The 17,153-nt window shown below is 36.4% G+C and overlaps 1 protein-coding gene and 1 long non-coding RNA gene across 2 annotated transcripts; one reads left to right on the top strand and one right to left on the bottom strand.

Annotated features, from left to right (window-relative positions):
* Nucleotides 1-1,146: 1,146 nt before the first annotated feature.
* Nucleotides 1,147-3,442, top strand: LOC142522715 (uncharacterized). The gene is made up of 2 exons (XR_012814511.1): nt 1,147-1,426; nt 3,082-3,442. It is a non-coding gene; the product is annotated as an uncharacterized LOC142522715 (long non-coding RNA).
* A 1,214-nt stretch (nt 3,443-4,656) lies between these two features.
* On the bottom strand, nt 4,657-8,769 carry LOC142521688 (potassium transporter 5-like). The gene is made up of 9 exons (XM_075624818.1): nt 8,553-8,769; nt 7,869-8,091; nt 7,465-7,713; nt 7,323-7,361; nt 6,946-7,206; nt 6,804-6,856; nt 6,237-6,351; nt 5,883-6,137; nt 4,657-5,759 (listed from the first exon to the last, which is right to left on the bottom strand). Exons 1-9 carry the CDS (start codon nt 8,733-8,735, stop codon nt 4,798-4,800), a joined length of 2,340 nt encoding a protein of 779 aa, XP_075480933.1. The 5' UTR covers nt 8,736-8,769; the 3' UTR covers nt 4,657-4,797.
* Nucleotides 8,770-17,153: the final 8,384 nt, after the last annotated feature.

Below are 17,153 nucleotides of genomic sequence, written 5' to 3' on the forward strand. Positions count from 1 at the left end.
CTTCTTCTTTCACGTTTTTTACTACCAGATGCAAGTAGTTATTCTGATCCTGAAGCCTATCCATGGTGATGTGGAGCTTGGAGATGTAACGCTGACGAGCTCGAGTAGCACGGTCTCTCTCTGTCTCCACTCTCTCCAGCAAATCCATGTTCGGTGTAGCTAGGCGCTCGATACAACCTGAATCAGTAGGTATCTGAAGGAGTTGGCTCTCAGCCAAGCCCAGATGATGAGTGAGTCGCTGCACGTCTATCTCGAGTATATTTCTAATCTCGATGAGCTCCTGTTTCTCTAGTTTCTCCTTAGCAATTTGCGCCTTCAAAGTCGCTATTTCCCTGGATTGGTTATCTGTCAAGAGCTAGCGCATACGAAGGGTAGCTTGAGCACGAGTACGTGGAGCAGCCATTTCATAAATCGAGGTAGAATATCATAACAGTAACAAAGGATAGAAAGGAAAAAAATTGAAACAAAGTTGTCGTGGAAATTTCGATACTGAGAATTTTTACGGAATGGTTGAAGGAATAGATTTTGAGTTTCTCAGAAATTTAGGAAACAGATGAAAGTTGGATTCAGATTTGGGATACACTAGGCTTTTGCCAAAATTCGTCAAATTTTGTCTGTCAAAATCTCAGCGGGATTATGAACCTGGCGGCTCTGATACCACTTATGTAACGTCCCAAAAATTTGAAGGTCCACGTGAACCACATGCATGCGAGTTATTAAATTTCTTTGGTATTTTATTAAATTGTTTTAAAGCATTAAATGCATGTTTATTTCATTAAATTGTATTTAATTATTTTCATGCATTTTATGCATAATTATTGCATGGTAGAATTTATTTCATGAAATTTTAAAGGTTTATGCAATATAGATTTTTAAGTTGCTTTTCGCGCTCGAACGAGGAATGAAGACCGAGAAATTATCAGAAAAAAATTATTTTACTACATGATTAATTTTTATTAATTATTTTAAGATGTTTTTAAGTGTATTTTTCAAAAATGGGATTTATTGGGTATTTTTATCCGCAAGATTTTATTTTTAACAGTACGTAAATTTTGTCGAATCGGAGACTTTTTGAGGGCTCGACTATTATTTTCAAAAACTTTCCAACAAGAAATATTTTTCGGGAGTGTGTTTCAATTTAATGGACCTACTTTTAAGCTTATTGGGCTTAAATATCTTTTTAAACTCCTAATTGGCAATTTAGGGCCCATTATATACTAAATTATTATTTAATTAACACCTTAACCTCACTTAACCTAAACATGTTCCCTCCTTCGGCCGACACCCTCCCCTCAGCAGATTTTTCTCTCGGTTTCAGCACCCCAATAGCTGAATAGCATCGGCCTTGGCTTGTCTTTGCAAATAAATTATTCCGACGCTTTCCCGTTGCTCATTTCTTCGTCGTTCTTGCGTAGAATTCATCAAGGCACGCGTTGTATCTCTTCTTTACTCATCACACACGTTTTATATGCTGTTGAATGTGTACATCCAAGAAAACTTTCGATCCCCCCTTGTGCATAAAAGATTTTGGTGATACAATGTATTTCTTGCATTATTTTGTTGTTCACTCATGATTTTTCTGGTTTGTGGTGTAAGGGGCTGCTGTAATAGGTTGACAGAGAGCTGTTAAGGTCGAGGGTGATGAGATTTAGATGCTGGAGTCGAAGTTCGATCGGGGTCGTTGAGATTGTTGAGGGCCGATTGGAGTTGAGGCTTGTGTGGGGGCTCGATCGGAAATTCTGTTGCCCCGGTTGTGCGAGGGTCATCCCCAGCCCTGGACCAGACCCTGGTGGGTCTGAGTCGTGGTCTGGGATGACTCGAACCATGCTGGAGTCGGTGGAAAAGTTGATCGAGCAAGGTTGAGTCGGGTAGGCCGCGGGTAGGAATTTTTTTGGGATGTTTCTCGGCTCTTAGAAGATAGCAGCGGGAAGGGGCTGTGTGGGTGGGTTCAGCAGGTTCAGAGGAGACCTAGGGGGTCTAGGGAAGGGTGGATCGCAGCTGGTCCCATCAGTAGAAGGCTAGGATCTCAAATATGTCAAGTGGTGCGCTAGGATGGGTTGGATTGGAAAGTGTCGCAACTCCAACAGCTGGTGGCCTACTGTTCTAAGGTTTAGGGGGTTGGCTTGGATGGTTTTAAGGCTGTAAATGATTGTATTAGGTGTGGAAAAAAAGTTGGGCAAGTTTTGGTTAAGTTTTGGTTCGATTCGGGTTAAAATCGGGACACCGGTCCAAGTTTCAAAACGAATTGGTTAAGTTATAAAATGAGCTCGAATTTATGTCTAGGAATGCTTTTGAAAATGTTTTGGGACATTTTAAAGAGTTTGGTAAGCTTCGGGTAAATTTTAGAGGTCCAGGGTTGAAACGTTAATTTTTGGGATTTCCAGGGGCAAAATGGTCATTTTGCACCCAGGGTGAGATTTTGGTCTTGGCAGCACCCTGAGCACAAATTATAATATTTTAAATGATTATGCATCATGTTTACGATTTTTATGCTATTATGATAATTATGATGCATGCTTGGTTTAAAGGAAAAATTATGTATATGCATTATTTTATTAAGTGATGAATATGATGACACATTTTGAAGGAAGTGATTTAGTTGTGACTGACACGATGACACGATGATATGATTGGAGATATCGTGAGGGAAAAGGCCCTAGAGTGAGCCCGTTTACGGGAGAAGGCCCTAGAGGGAGCCCGACGATCGTATTTCCATTGACATGATAGGCTCGGGCTCAGTTGACGGGTGAGAGTGTCGCTGATGTCCCCTGCCGCCGGGTACCGCGGTTACACGTAGATGGATCCATCGACTGACATGATGATACGAAAGTCACAGCTAATGAACGAAATTCAAATTAAGATTTTAACACGTATATGCTGATACGATGATACATGCTATTACCATGTTTTGACAGGTCACAGTTACGCATATGATATGATAACATGATGAGACATGTTTTGATACGTTACGATTTTACACGACACGCTTATTTCATGTTTTTAAGCTCATGAAATGTATTTTGATTATGCTATTTTTCACTGCTGTGTGCTACGTATATGTACTTGTTATTACTGGTACAGGTGTGTTGAGTCTTTAGACTCACTAGGCGTGTGTGGTGCAGTGAGCATTTTGATCAGGGGACCGGAGGTGCCGAAGACTGAGTAGGCAGGCGGGATGCGCGGTGACACGACCCGAGGACCATTATTTTTCCGCATATTGATTCACGTTTTTTGAGAGGAGTTGCACATTTTTATATGTTGATGATATTACGATTTTTACACGTTTACGCTTTCGTTGATTTTGGATGACGTTAGTTATTTTTAAATTGCATTATTCTTGTTGGCAAATAAATACGATTACTTTAAAGGTTATTTTGTAATTGCGAGTTTTAAAAAAAAATCTATATTTCTGCACTTTTAAAACGGTAGACGTTTCAACTTACCTCGTTCTCAGCTTCATGTAGTGGAAACTATTATTGATCATCTTCTATCATCAACTTCATGGCATAACTTAAGAATTATATTTCATATAGAAATTCATAAATATCCATAATTACACAATACCCAATGTATCCATATAAAATACGATTATTTTCAGTGTCCTTCAATCCTTATGCCATCACTCTAATTTAATAAAAAAAATGAGTAGATATTAGTATGGAAGTGAATAAATTGGCGGTGGCAAATTGACAAAATAAAATTAATTGGAATAGTGCTAAGTAAATTTGGTTGTGATAAAATATAGGGTTTATGGTTTATTTCTCCACTCTCTTTGTAAGAAAAATGAAAATGGGTTGGGAGGATTTATATAATACACAAAAGTGACATGAAAGGTTGATGATTTAATTAGGAGAAATTATTATCACACATTGAAAGAAATTTATGAAAATGAGTTACAACTTTTAAATAATAATAATTTCACATTAATTTGAAATTAAGATAAATCATTAATTGAAAATTAAAATAGTGAATTAACTTAAAAATAGTATATTGTCTTTGAATGTGAAATTAATTATAAAAAATAAATCCTTACTCTATGTACTATGAGTGAAACAAAATTCATCCTACAAATGAAAATAGATCCCTAATTTTTGTTTCACTATTAGATAAAAGAAAATTTTAAATATATTTTATTTATTATATCGCAAATTTGGCCATGAATATCACACGAAGGACCAATTGTCAAAATTAAATAAAGATTTTGATAAAAAATAAAAACATAAAACGAACAAAAATAAAACAATTATATCCAAGGGTCCCAAATGAAACTACTAAATTAGTAAATTACCATGACTCTTAGCTATTTTCTCCACATGTTCTATGTCTCATCAATTTAATTTGGATTGTTATCAATGTATATGTAAATAAAATACTCAAATTCACAAGATAAGGATTTTTTTAGTACAGTATCTCCTAAGGAAATTTTTTGTTTCACCTGTGTTTAGAATCCCAAGACTCTTTATTTTGTGGGAAATGTTTATGCCAACTAACTATTAATAATGGAGGATGCTGTGATAGTTTAGAACGAAGAATAAACTATTTTTAAAATATTTTTTTGAATCGAGTTGTCCTTAACATTTTGTAGGCTAGTCGTTCTTTGAAAATCTGATTGATTTTGATAAGGGTGTGTTGTGCGAGCAACTTTAAATATGATCGTTTTAGTGTGCTCAAATATCTTGAAATAACGCAGATTTGAAAGATGTGCACATATTTGGGCACGATACAATATTATAACAAACACGATATACAGAATCAAAAAATACAATTGAAAATTGCACTAATTTATCTTGTGAGAATTCAAACTTCATATGTCATTCCAACTTTAAGAAGCCTTTTCTGGGGAATGGCCAACATTTCTTCTCCATGCCTAAAGTTCTTCCTCAGGAATGTGTAGGCATAGTTTATTACTATCTTCTTGACCAAAGATGAGTCCTTTTTCGCGACCACTTCCACTTCTCCTAGCAGATAAAACACACCTTGATCCATTGCTTTATCGATAAATCGCATTTGTTCTTCTGCTGCCGGGAGCAGGGCCAGTGGAATGTTGGCCCTTTTGTTATCGAAACTAGCAGACTGAATCAATGCAGAAGAAGTTGATCCTTCACCCAATAAATCCGGTTTAGGGATGTTTTCCGCCTCATGCATAAAATGTTCATGCTTTATGAACTCCTTCAATTTCTGCACTAGCTGTTGTTCAAATACGTGTGGTTCCTTCATTGTATCCTTGTATCCATACCTTACAACACAACGGTAAACATAGCTTTCTCTTGATTCAACTTGTCTAAACAAAAACCGCTCCTCAAGCAAGACGGTGCTGATAGGAATGGACTTTATTGAGACTATTACCATCACAGAATGAATAGAAGGGATGTTAGAAACAAAGTGAGAAAATATTGGTGGGATTCCTTGAACTAGTTCAGAATAAAGAAGCCCAATTCCTGGTAGTCTCTTTATGTCTTTGTTCTTAGCTAAGTCCCTGATATACGCACTAGAAACCTTATTTTTCATCTCGAAAATGTAACGTTGCTGCTGCGAATAATGCCATGTACCCATTATTACCATAAGCACTAGAGAGAAAGCCAATGGGAAATACCCGCCTTCGGTAAACTTATAAAGAACGGACGATAGATATACCACCTCCACCGACATGAAAACCACGAAGAACAAGCAAACCCACCAAATTCTAGTTTTCCAAATGAAGAGCATTATCAGTGTCAACAGAGATGTTGTTATCAACATCACCGAAACAACAGCTATACCTACAACATGAGTAGTGTGGGCTATGTTACTTGTCATGTATAATATATAATGGCTATTTAAGAAACATTAGAATTTCTGATAATTAGTAGAAATACAAAATGAAGTTAATTCGAAGATATTACCATAGGCGTTGGCAATCTTTTCTGTCGTTTTGAAGCCAAACGTTATGATGACACAAGCAATCATGAGAAAGTAACTGATATCAGGAATGTAGACTTGTCCCTCATACTTGGTAGAAGTGTGAACAACTTTTACTCTTGGAAAACAACTTAGACTCAGGGATTGGGAAACGATGGAAAATGCTCCAGATATCATAGCTTGACTGGCAATAATGGCCGCAGCAACAGCCACAACAAAAGTTGGCCAATAAATTGGATCTGTAAGATATATATATATTTAAATGTTCAGATTCAACCCAAAAACCATACGAGATTTAGCATTATGTTTGCATTGGAGCATCTCGGAGAGAAATTAACCTGGTATGGAGTCATAAAATGTGTTTAGCACATTTTCAGGAAACTTCGAAAGGTACGCAGCTTGTCCAATATATGCAATGATGATAGCAGGAAAAACAATTCCCGAGAAACTAATCTGACATGATGCAAAAAAAAGAATTCTCATTGGTTTTGAGAGAAAGGAGCATATTTCACTTCAAACAGGATTATAGGGGAAATACATATTTCATGTCAAACTTGTTGTCATGCCTTGAATTCAATCATCCATACAAATATTTCATTATAGATTTACAAATATAACTAACCAAAGATATCAGATAAATCTGCTAACGATTTTATGGACTTTTTCAAATTTCTCCGACAATCCGATGTGGAATAAGGATAATCATTCCCTTTGAAATGATGTTCTTGTTTCAGATACGCAGGGCAAAGACTTTACAATATCGATCGGTGCCGACTAACAATGTGACGTTCTTTTATATGAAAACAAACCAACTCAAGTAGCAAGCTAGAGAATCATAATATATATGTGATCATTGCATATTCCTTCAACGATTCGGCGTGGCATAATGGAATTAATATACTTACTTGTATGGCTGGTACATTGAAATGGCCCAAGTCAGCAAACATGGCCTCGGTCCCTATATATCGAGAATAACAAATGATAAACATTGGTTTGCTTGTGAAAGTTAAACAAATTCAAGTAAGTGAATTGATTAGTAAATATAACCTGTGATGCAGAGAACAACTCCACCAAGAGATACCCACGCTTTGTGACCATTTCTTCGGAAATAATGCACAATATACAGCGGATTGAAAGCTCGTAAAACACGAATATCATGCTTGAATAAGTTGTAGGCACCAATTCCAGTTATAAATAAAAACCATAAGCAGATTGCGGGAGCAAAGGTGTAGCCCACTTTATCAGTGCCGAATCGTTGCATGACGAAGAGAGCAATCAATATGGCAATTGAAATGTACGCGATAGCATCTGAGAAATTACATACCAACATCATTATTCATTTACATAAATCACGAACATGGTATGATTTTGTATATATGCCAAAGAGGAAAGAAAGTAAACACGTAGAAAAATGTTGCAGCTACCTTTGCTCAAACCACTGATTCCACCTACAGCAGAAAGGACTGCAAATTCGATCAATAAACAAAATTATGTAAATATCCCATTTCTTAACGACAACTCAAAGTTCTAAACTTGCCATTTATAACACGTGTGTTCAAAATATACCTGAGATGCAGGGTGTAAGAATACCATCACCGATGACCATGGAAGTTCCAAGAATCGTGGCGAGGAAAAGCATGACTTTAGCAACTTTGCTCTTCTCCAGATTCTCTTTGATCTTTCGAGCCCGGTTTAAATGGGTCGAAGGGGTTTCGAGTTTGTAGTTTGAGAGTTGGGAGTCTTCAGGCTGACTATTTGGTATCAGACTCACGTTAGCGTACCGGCATATTAAGGAATACAAGGCAAACGTACCCCCTGCAGCAAGCACCCGCATTGAAGCGAATGGAATTCAAGAAATAAATGAGTATGATAATGGAAAGTTTATTGATTGAAAAAATGATATTAAACATTTTTATTTTTCAGTTTACTAATTTTTTTAATCGAAATTGTGAATGATATACAGAACATACCATCGCCATTATCGTTGGCCCTCAAAACAATGAAGACATATTTGATCAAAGGAATGAGCACAATGGTGTAAATGATGAGCGAAAGAACTCCAATTATGTCGTCAGTATGTTGAATCCCATCGGGAAAAGTGGAGGAGAACACGTACAGTGGAGAGGTCCCGATATCTCCATATACGACTCCCACACACTGAAAAGTTATATTCAAAAGCCTTCTCCAGCTATTCTGCACAATGAATGAAGATGTTACATATTTTTGAAGTTATATCAGATATTTTTCAGTGTACGAAATATGTCTGAAATCTTTCAAGGAAAAAAATTAAAGTTAGTACATCAAAATAAAAAAATAAAATATTTGAAAACTTAGTAAACAAAAAATCAGATGAAATATGTCTGAAATCCCCCCAGAAATTGGAAAACTGTTAATAAAGAATCAAAATAAGGAAAAGTGTCAAAAAATAATATTTTATTGATCAAATATTCCAAAAGTTAGATTCCGCAACCCAATAAAATTCTAGATTCGTCCCTGTCAATATTTTATTGATTAACTATTTAAAAAAAATTGGACGTCGCACCCCAAAAAAACTCTAGAATCGTCCTCCATCTAATATATATAATAATGGAAGTAAGATAGAGCTTGTCAATAATGAATAGTATAACGATCAATTGAGGAAACTGGGAGAGGACCTGGCTGGAGGAGCCGCCATGAGCTGCCGGTTTAGAAGAAACATTTCCGGCCTCTACATTGAACGAGTCGAAGCGGTTCAGCACGATTGAAGCTTCTTCTTCTCTCAAATGGGTATTTGGTTCTGGTGCTTCCTCGTACTGATGATCGTGGAGATCATGAGAATGGAATTCGCGATCCGCCATTGTTGCAGCTCTCTTTGATTTGGAGTTAGTTAGCTAGCTCGGTTTGCTTCATATATAGGACTTCGGTTAGCGTGTGTGGATGTCCTTTTGCATGTGAATACCGTGAGCGTGTTTTCCTTTGCATGGAATTTTCGTCAGTTGACTTCTCGGGTCAACTTTTTACTCCACCAGGTGAACCTCACCCGTTTTAGCCTCCACCAAAAAATTTAAGAACAGTTTCCCAATAAATTATTATACAAAAAAAATTTATCAGATTCAACTTAGATAATGTTTTGAATTTTTTATAATATATTATGAAAAAATTATAAAATGTATGCAAAATGTTTCTTAAAATAAATTAAGGAAGATTTGCAATATATTTTTTAAAAAATAAGTTTCTAAAATCTTAAAATGTTTTTAAAAAAGTGGGATCATAACAATTTATTTCGTGAGATCATGTAGCTTTTTTTTTCCTTTCTAAATAATGAAATAACCTCAATACTTACCATCACATTCAAAAATTTTTAAAATGTTTTATTTCTCCATCGCACTAAATTAACACAAAAATTCTTGTGAAACGGTCTCACGGGTCAATTTTGTGAAACATATATTCTATATGGGTCACCCATGAAAAAATATTGCTTTTTATGTCAAATATATTAATTTTTATTGTAAATATGAACATGATTGATCTGTCTCATGAATAAAGATCTGTGAGACCGTCTTACGAAAGACCTACTCCTAAGTTAAATTATATCCATAGTAATAAATTTTTTGATAATCCGAAGGACCAATTGTCGAAATTAAAGAAAGATTTTGATAAAAAAAATAAAAACATAAAACGAACAAAAATAAAATAAATATATCCAAGGCTCCCAAATGAAACTCCTAAATTAGTAAATTACCATGACTCTCAGCTATTTTCTCCACATGTTCTATGTCTCATCAATTTAATTTGGATTGTTATCAATGTATATGTAATAAAATACTCAAATTCACAAGATATGGGTTTTTTTTAGTACAACTTGGGGTGAGATAGGGGTAAGGGAAATTTTTTGTTTCACCTGTTTAGAATGCCAAGCCTTTTTATATTGTGGGAGATGTTTATGCCAACTAACTATTATGATAGTTTAGAATGGTGAATAAACTATTTTTTTTATTTTTAAATCGAGCTGTCCTTAACATTTTTGATAAAGATGTGTTGTGCGAGCAACTTTAAATATGATCGTTTTAGTGTACTCAAATATCTTGAAATAACACAGATTTGAAAAATGTGCACAAGCTTGTTATCGTTCTTCACCTTCTTCCGTCTTAAGTCTGTATATTTATAGTTAAAAAATTTCAACAGTCGGATATTGTTTTTCAACGATCATGTGCATTTGTTCTTGACAAAATGATCTTGTCACCATCAGTATTGTACAATATAATAAATTTCATTAAATGTCCATTCTTTTCTTGATTTTGCTCCCTCACGTGAGATGGAGGGAGCTTAGAGTTCTCCGTGTGCGTGAACCAAATCCAGTTGCCACATGTAATTCAAGAATTTACGCCGCCATCAACCATATTTGACAATTGTGTTACATTTGCAAAGTTTTCAAAAGCACATTGAACCACCTCATTCGTGTTCAAACCCTTAATTTGCAACCGACTCGTGGGCTCAGATCCTTGGAGATATTTCATTTTCCAACACTGAAGTTTGATAAAGATTGTTTCACTACATCCCCACTTTTTAAATTTGACTTTAATTTGTAGCCTCTTCTTTTCAAAACAAGACTTATTCAAAAGATAGAATTAAATCAGCTGACACCAATTGTTCGGTGGATAACAATCATTCTCAATTACTTTGAAAAACAAAGTCCAAACTTTAATTCATGACTTCCGAAATAGCCCACATATTTTGGCACGATACAATATAACAGACACGATAAGGAAGATTTATAATATATTTTAAAATAATAAGTTTCTAAAATATCAGACAGAGCTGTGAGCTCCTTGCTCCTATGGCCTCTTCGATTTCCTCTAACCCACACACCGTATATCTCAACCTCGCCTCTTTCAAATGTCATTAATCGAGCAAACCAACTTTTCACTGTGCGCTTGGACGAGGGAAATTATTTACTCTGGAAGCAACAACTTGAAGCTGGAATTCGTGGGCTTGGACTTGAAAATTTCCTCAACGGCAAGGCCATTTGTCTGCTCGAGCTCACATCATCGGTGGATGGTCGTCCGGGTTCTCTAAACCTTGAATATGTTCTTTATCAGCGTCAAGATTGCGAGGCCCGGGGCCGAAGAGGACGAGAGGTGATCGCCAGTGCCATGAGGTTGCACCGACAATGAGAGGCTCCTGACAGGTTTCTAGGTGAAGGGAACATAAATGAATCGATCTCACACCAGAAGGAGAGAGATTTTAAAAACTGTTCAAGTATGAAACTGTGCAGTTGAGGGGTGCTTAAAAGATTTGATAAATAGTACTCATATTAAGAAGGTGCATCTTCTTTTCGGGAGCTCATCACATGAGAACTCCAAAGTTAAGAGTACTTGATTTGAGGTATTTCTGGGATGGGTGACCTCCTGGGAAGCTTCCTAGGGAGCATGTGAATGAGGACATAATCAAGCTGGAAAGATACAGTGAGGTCAATCGTTGAATTTAGGGTGTTACAGTTAGTATCAAAGCCGACCTCTTCTAGTACGGTGTGGTTCGGTGACGAACCAAGCCGAAGCTGGTGGACATGTGAGGCCCGGGGCCGAAGAGAGTTGGGGGCTGATCGCCGGTGACATGAGATTGCACGGACAATGAGCGGCTTCTGGCAGGCTTCTAGGCGAAGGAACATGAATGAATCGATCTCACACCTGAAGCAGAGGGATTACAAAAATTGTTCAGGTATGAGACTGTGCAGTTGAGGAGTGCTTAAAATATTTGATAGATACTACTCATATTAAGAATGTGCATATTCTTTTATGGAGATCATCACATAAGAACATCAAAGTTAAGCGTGCTTGACTTGAGATAATTCTGGGATGGGTGACCTCCTGAGAAACTTCCTAAAGAGCGTGTGAGTGATGACATAAGCAAGTTGGAAAGACTCGTCTTGGTACGATGAGGACAATCGTTGAATCTGGGGTGTTATAGTTGGTATCAGAGCCGGCCTCATCTAGTACGGTGTGGTTTGGGGACGAACCAAGCTGAAGCTGGTAGGCATGTGAGGTCCGATGCCGAAGAGGACGGGGAGTGATCACCAGTGCCATGAGGTTGCACGGACAATGAGCGGCTCCTGACAGGCTTCTAAGCGAAGGAAACATTAATGAGAGAGATATGAGGAGATAATTTATCCTAAATTCAAAATTTAATTCAAAAGTTTAAATGAGGAGATAATACACGATTTGGATAGCAATCACCCCTCTATAAATAGAAGAAGCTCTTATTCAAAATTTACACCTCAAATTTCGAGTTTGCTCTCCAAATTTTCAAATTTTCTCTCCAAAATTCTGCTGCAGTCATCAAAATTCTGTCCAAGTTCGAAATTTTTTTTATCTCGTTTGACTTCACGAAATCCAATCTCCACTATTCAGAATATGCTTCTATATGTTTTGAATAACATATCCAAAATTCGGTCAAATCAAACGGTTAGTTTTTCGTACATATCTACGATTTTTCGTCTATAAATAGGATAAACGACTTCCAAATCCAATCTTCACCGTTTATAATTTATTTGACGTACTTTTGGACATACCGTAAAAGTTTAAACCCAATCCAACGGTTCAATAAAACGCAAACAATTTTGCAAAACGACTAATTTCGATGTGCTGCTGTGTTTTCGAAGTGTCTGTTGCATGATTCTTCTATGGTTTTTCAAATTATCCACATTTTTTTCACCAGATCTGAGGTAATTAAGGTTGTTATAAAGTATAATTTCATTATATGCATTTTCGTTTTTGAAAATTCGGTCGAGTGCAAATTATTCTTATGCCCCTTTCGTTACGATTGTCACATGATGTATGTGTTGGTACTGTGAAGAATCAACTGGATATGGGTGGGAATCCCAATATGCATAATATGTTTATGGCCCTTACACGGTGGGATTGTAACCGTTATATGGATTCGTCCCTTTAGAGGACTAAAAATTAGGGACTGATATCAATAAACTATGGAAAGTAGAGGAATATCAGTGCCTGATCAATGATATGCATGTGGTATGAGTCATGTCATGCATGATATGTATTTCAAAATTCTTGTATTTTGTTATGTTGTGCCCGAACGGTCCTTACTTGCTGAGTGACGACCATATCACTTACCCTTTTACTCTACCATTTCCAGCTAAATCATAAGAATAAATTGAGGAAGAAGAATCAAACAATAGTTTTTAGGTTGGTAGTGGACGCATGAAGAAGCTTAATTAAGCTTATATTCTTTTAAGTTTTTAATTCAAGTTCTAAACGCTTCCGCATATTTTTATCGTTTTCAAAGTTACTATTGGAAAAAACGAATCTATTTGATGGTATTTATGAAATAAATTGGTTTTGGTTTATACTGTGCTACGAGACTTGTTGTTTAAAAATTATGTGATTGTTGAATAATGTCGGTGTCAATTAAACCCGGTCTCGGAGTATGACATTTAAGTAGTATCAGAGCTGCCAGTTCATAATCCAGTTGGGGAAAAAAATCGGTCAGATTTTTGCAAAGAGCCGATGCATTCCTTTCCGGAACAGCCCGACGAGTAATATTCTCAACTATTTGTGAAGTATGGTCCGAAAACGCGAGATTCCTTTATTTAGTCCTCCAGATCGCGTTTTTGCCGTTTTACAAAAGTTTCGTAGAGCTGATAACTTTGCGTAGGAAATTTCAAATCCGATTATGTCAGTGTCCCTAGATTCTTCTCAGCATATGCTTGCAACCCATATGTTTATCTCTAAACTTTTCATTTTTGGAAAATTTCTCGAAAAATCTCGTTCAACGCGTTTCTTGTAGTACTTGTCGGATTTTTATGGAATTTGATTAAGGAAATAATTAGTATAGAGCTATATTGTTGATGTTATATCTGTCAAAGATAAATTGACTTATGTTTCCGATTTAAGATGAAATATTTGATCCGGGAATAATAAATTATTACAGAAAAACTATTACGTAAAAATCTAAGATAATAATTATATAATAAGTTTTTGAATATTCCAATATAGAAATTGAAACGTCTGCTACTCGTTTTCTTAAAATGTGCTAGAAATTTTTTTAAAAAACCTTGCATAGCATCGATCGAACCATACATATTTGTATAAAATATTTTGACATCATTTTAAAAATAAACATCCAACTAACATTTAAAAATCCAAAGGAAAATATTTTAAAGCATAAAATCGTCAAACGTTTTACCAATCTAAAAACATTATTTGAAAAGTATAACCCATAATATAACCTTTAAAAAAGCATAAATAAAAGTCTTAAAATCTTTAACATAATCATAAACTTAAATCATAAGTGCGGAAAATAGAAGCGCTGGTCCTTGGTTTATGTGCACCTCCAGTCCAGTCAAATCAGACATCCAAGCCTTCCTCATCATTATTATCATACTCACCTGCATCAATCACATCTAGTGAGTCTAAAGACTCAACACACCATAACCTTGATAACAAGTAATATATATACAGATCAAATTCAACCGTGAAAAATACTTGTACTTAAAATATCGTTTTCATGAAATGCATAAACTTTAAACATAAACATTTTCGTAAACAATTCATGATGCATAAACTTTAAATAAAAATATTTTCATAATGATGCATCCTCTTTAAACATAAACATTTTCATGATGAATAAACTTTAAATAAAAACATTTTCATGACATTTTGACATAATAAATCGTAAACATTTAAAATCCATGTCATAAAACATTTGAAATAATCATATTAGCAGGTAAAACAGCATTCAAGACACTGCCATGACGTTTACTAATTTCTAGGTGTAAAATGACAGTTTTACCCCTGGACGTAAATTTTCACGTTTTGACTTTTTCTTAATTTCATTGACTCTAACATGTTCCAAATAATTATTTAAGCTTACATTAATTTTTTCATATTTTTATTTGGCATAAATCGATGACTTTTAAATTAATCTTTAAATATGACGTATTGATGCGTTTTAATCCCGAATTAAACCAAACCTTAATATAAAATTTTCAAATTAAAAACTTAGACTTTTAATAATTATTTAAGCTTAAAACTAATTTTCCATAATTTTATTCCGCTTAAAACTAGACGTTTTAATTAATTCGTTAATTAACGTTTCGTGCGTCGATTAAATCCCGGATAAATCCAAAACTCGTTATTTTGATCTCAAATTTTAAATATAGCGTTTTTATTATTTATTCTACCTTTTCAAGTCATGAGACACACCCGTGGAACCATAGATCAAATTTTAGCCTTTTAATTTTCGTTTTTGACACCTTATCGAACATACCTAGCCATCTCCAAATTTACTCGAGCCACCTCGAGCCAAACCCGAGCCAACCCATCTAGGAACCCTACTGACCAAGCCCAAGCCCCTGAACCTAGCCCAAGATCGCCCAAACCCTGCTGGAACCGAACACAAAATCTGTACATGGAAGGAACTCACGCCTATGATCTCCTAGCCCACTAGGACTCTTCCAGCCGAGCCACCACCAAACCACCATGACCCTAACCTTCCCTGGAGCACTCCCAGACCCAGCCCAGACCAGCCCAGCCCCTAGAACCCAGCAGTGAAGCTCCTGAACCAAGGACAAGCAACCTGCGCGACTTGGAGTACTACCCCACGCTCCTCACATTTTTCTCGAGCCAGCAGTGACCCAAGCCCCTCCAGCCCATGGCCCGACCCATGTCCATGACCTTGGACCCTGATGAACCATCCATCTCGCCCCCAGACCAAGCTGCGAGCCCCTCTTCTACCTCGATCAGCTTCTGCGTGAATATGGGAGGAGTCCCACTTCTGGTGGACTCCTTCCCCAAGCCTAGAACTCGAACCCTAGCCACCCTAGAACCCAACACAGCCCTAGACCGAGACCACCCCTGACTCTGGATGAGCCCTGGTCGAGCCCCACCAACCCATGCAAGAAACAAGTCATAGCATCTTGTACAAACCAACCTCACTCACGGTTCCTTCTTCTGATTTATTCCTGCTTCAATCTATCATGTTGCAGCGTGTTTGTACATGTTTCTAGGCCCTTAAACTTATGTAAAACCCACCCATATTACTTCCTAATCATGGCAGCTCCTTAGGTACATGAATTTCATTATTTATGGATCAAATTACATGTTTTCAAAACCACCTAAGATGCATGTACGAAAATAATAAAGTGAAACTTGTTTTCATGCAATTTTCATAAACAAATACATAATATGGTGTGATGATGAGTAAAGGAAAGAATATGGCATGCCTTTGCGTATTTAACGCACGAAAAATCGTTGACGATGGCGAAGAACGGCGACGACGACCTTGGATTGAATTTTCCCTTGAACTATCAAAACTTTTCCCTTGATTTTTCTTTTGTGTGTGCCGTGTATTTGAGGGGAGGGTTTTGGAGAGAATTTTGAAAGGATCGGTTAAAAGGTGATAAGTGTTTAGAAGGGGGGGTTGAATAAACACTCACGTATTTCGTATTCTTTTCGAATGTAGAGTTCAGTTTAGTGACAAACTGACCCTCGATATCTCGTCAGTCGATAACAATCAGTTTAACTGAGAAAAACAATTGCGGAAGTAAACTGACTGAGAGATAGAATAGCTAACTGAAAGTAAGAACTGAAATGAAAATGCACACGGTTTGTTTCTGGATGCTCGGAGAATAGAATAACTCCTACGTAACCCCTTCTATCACGAAGATAGGATTTCTACTAAAAGACTTTGATCGAATACAAAAGTTGTACTGACCCACTTCAGTTTGGATTTAACACTGCCAAAGCTGAAACTCTTACTTCACAAAAACTTTTACAGTGCGTGACTGAAATTTTACACGACTGAATGAATCTAACAAAGATTTCAAAGTGCTAACAAGCTCGTAAATGTAGCCTTGATTGCTACTGATATATGTGATAAGAGTAAGCTTTCGATATTTGAATACGAGTTGTGATTTTAGCAGAGTAACAGCAAGCTTGAATAGAATAGTAGTTCGTGTTGTCTTCTCAGCTGCCCTCTTCACCTATTTATAGGCTTCCTTCTCAACGGTAATATTAAATAACGTTTGAATCCATATATCCGTTGATTGCCACGTCAATATTCTCTGACATTCGTACACTGCAATCTCTGAAATGTGGTGTTCCACTACTAGTTGCAGTCTGTTGTACTATTTGTCGGTTGTCATTCTCAACTGGTGACGTGTACAACTGAGATATCTGCTGAAGGATAATAGCTTGAATGTTTTCGGCTGGATATATCGACTGATAAGTTTACGACTGATCAGTCGGTTGACTGCTCAT

This window comes from Primulina tabacum, chromosome 13 (assembly GCF_025594145.1).
Source record: "Primulina tabacum isolate GXHZ01 chromosome 13, ASM2559414v2, whole genome shotgun sequence".
In the NCBI taxonomy this organism is placed as follows: Eukaryota; Viridiplantae; Streptophyta; class Magnoliopsida; order Lamiales; family Gesneriaceae; genus Primulina; species Primulina tabacum.

Coding starts and splice junctions, on each gene's coding strand:
- LOC142521688 (XM_075624818.1), bottom strand. CDS start 8,735: ATGGCGGATCGCGAATTCCATTCTCATGATCTCCACGATCATCAGTAC. Junction 8,092..8,552: donor ATGGCGGCTCCTCCAGCCAG/GTCCTCTCCCAG, acceptor TTCATTGTGCAG/AATAGCTGGAGAAGGCTTTT. Junction 7,714..7,868: donor GGCCAACGATAATGGCGATG/GTATGTTCTGTA, acceptor TGCTTGCTGCAG/GGGGTACGTTTGCCTTGTAT.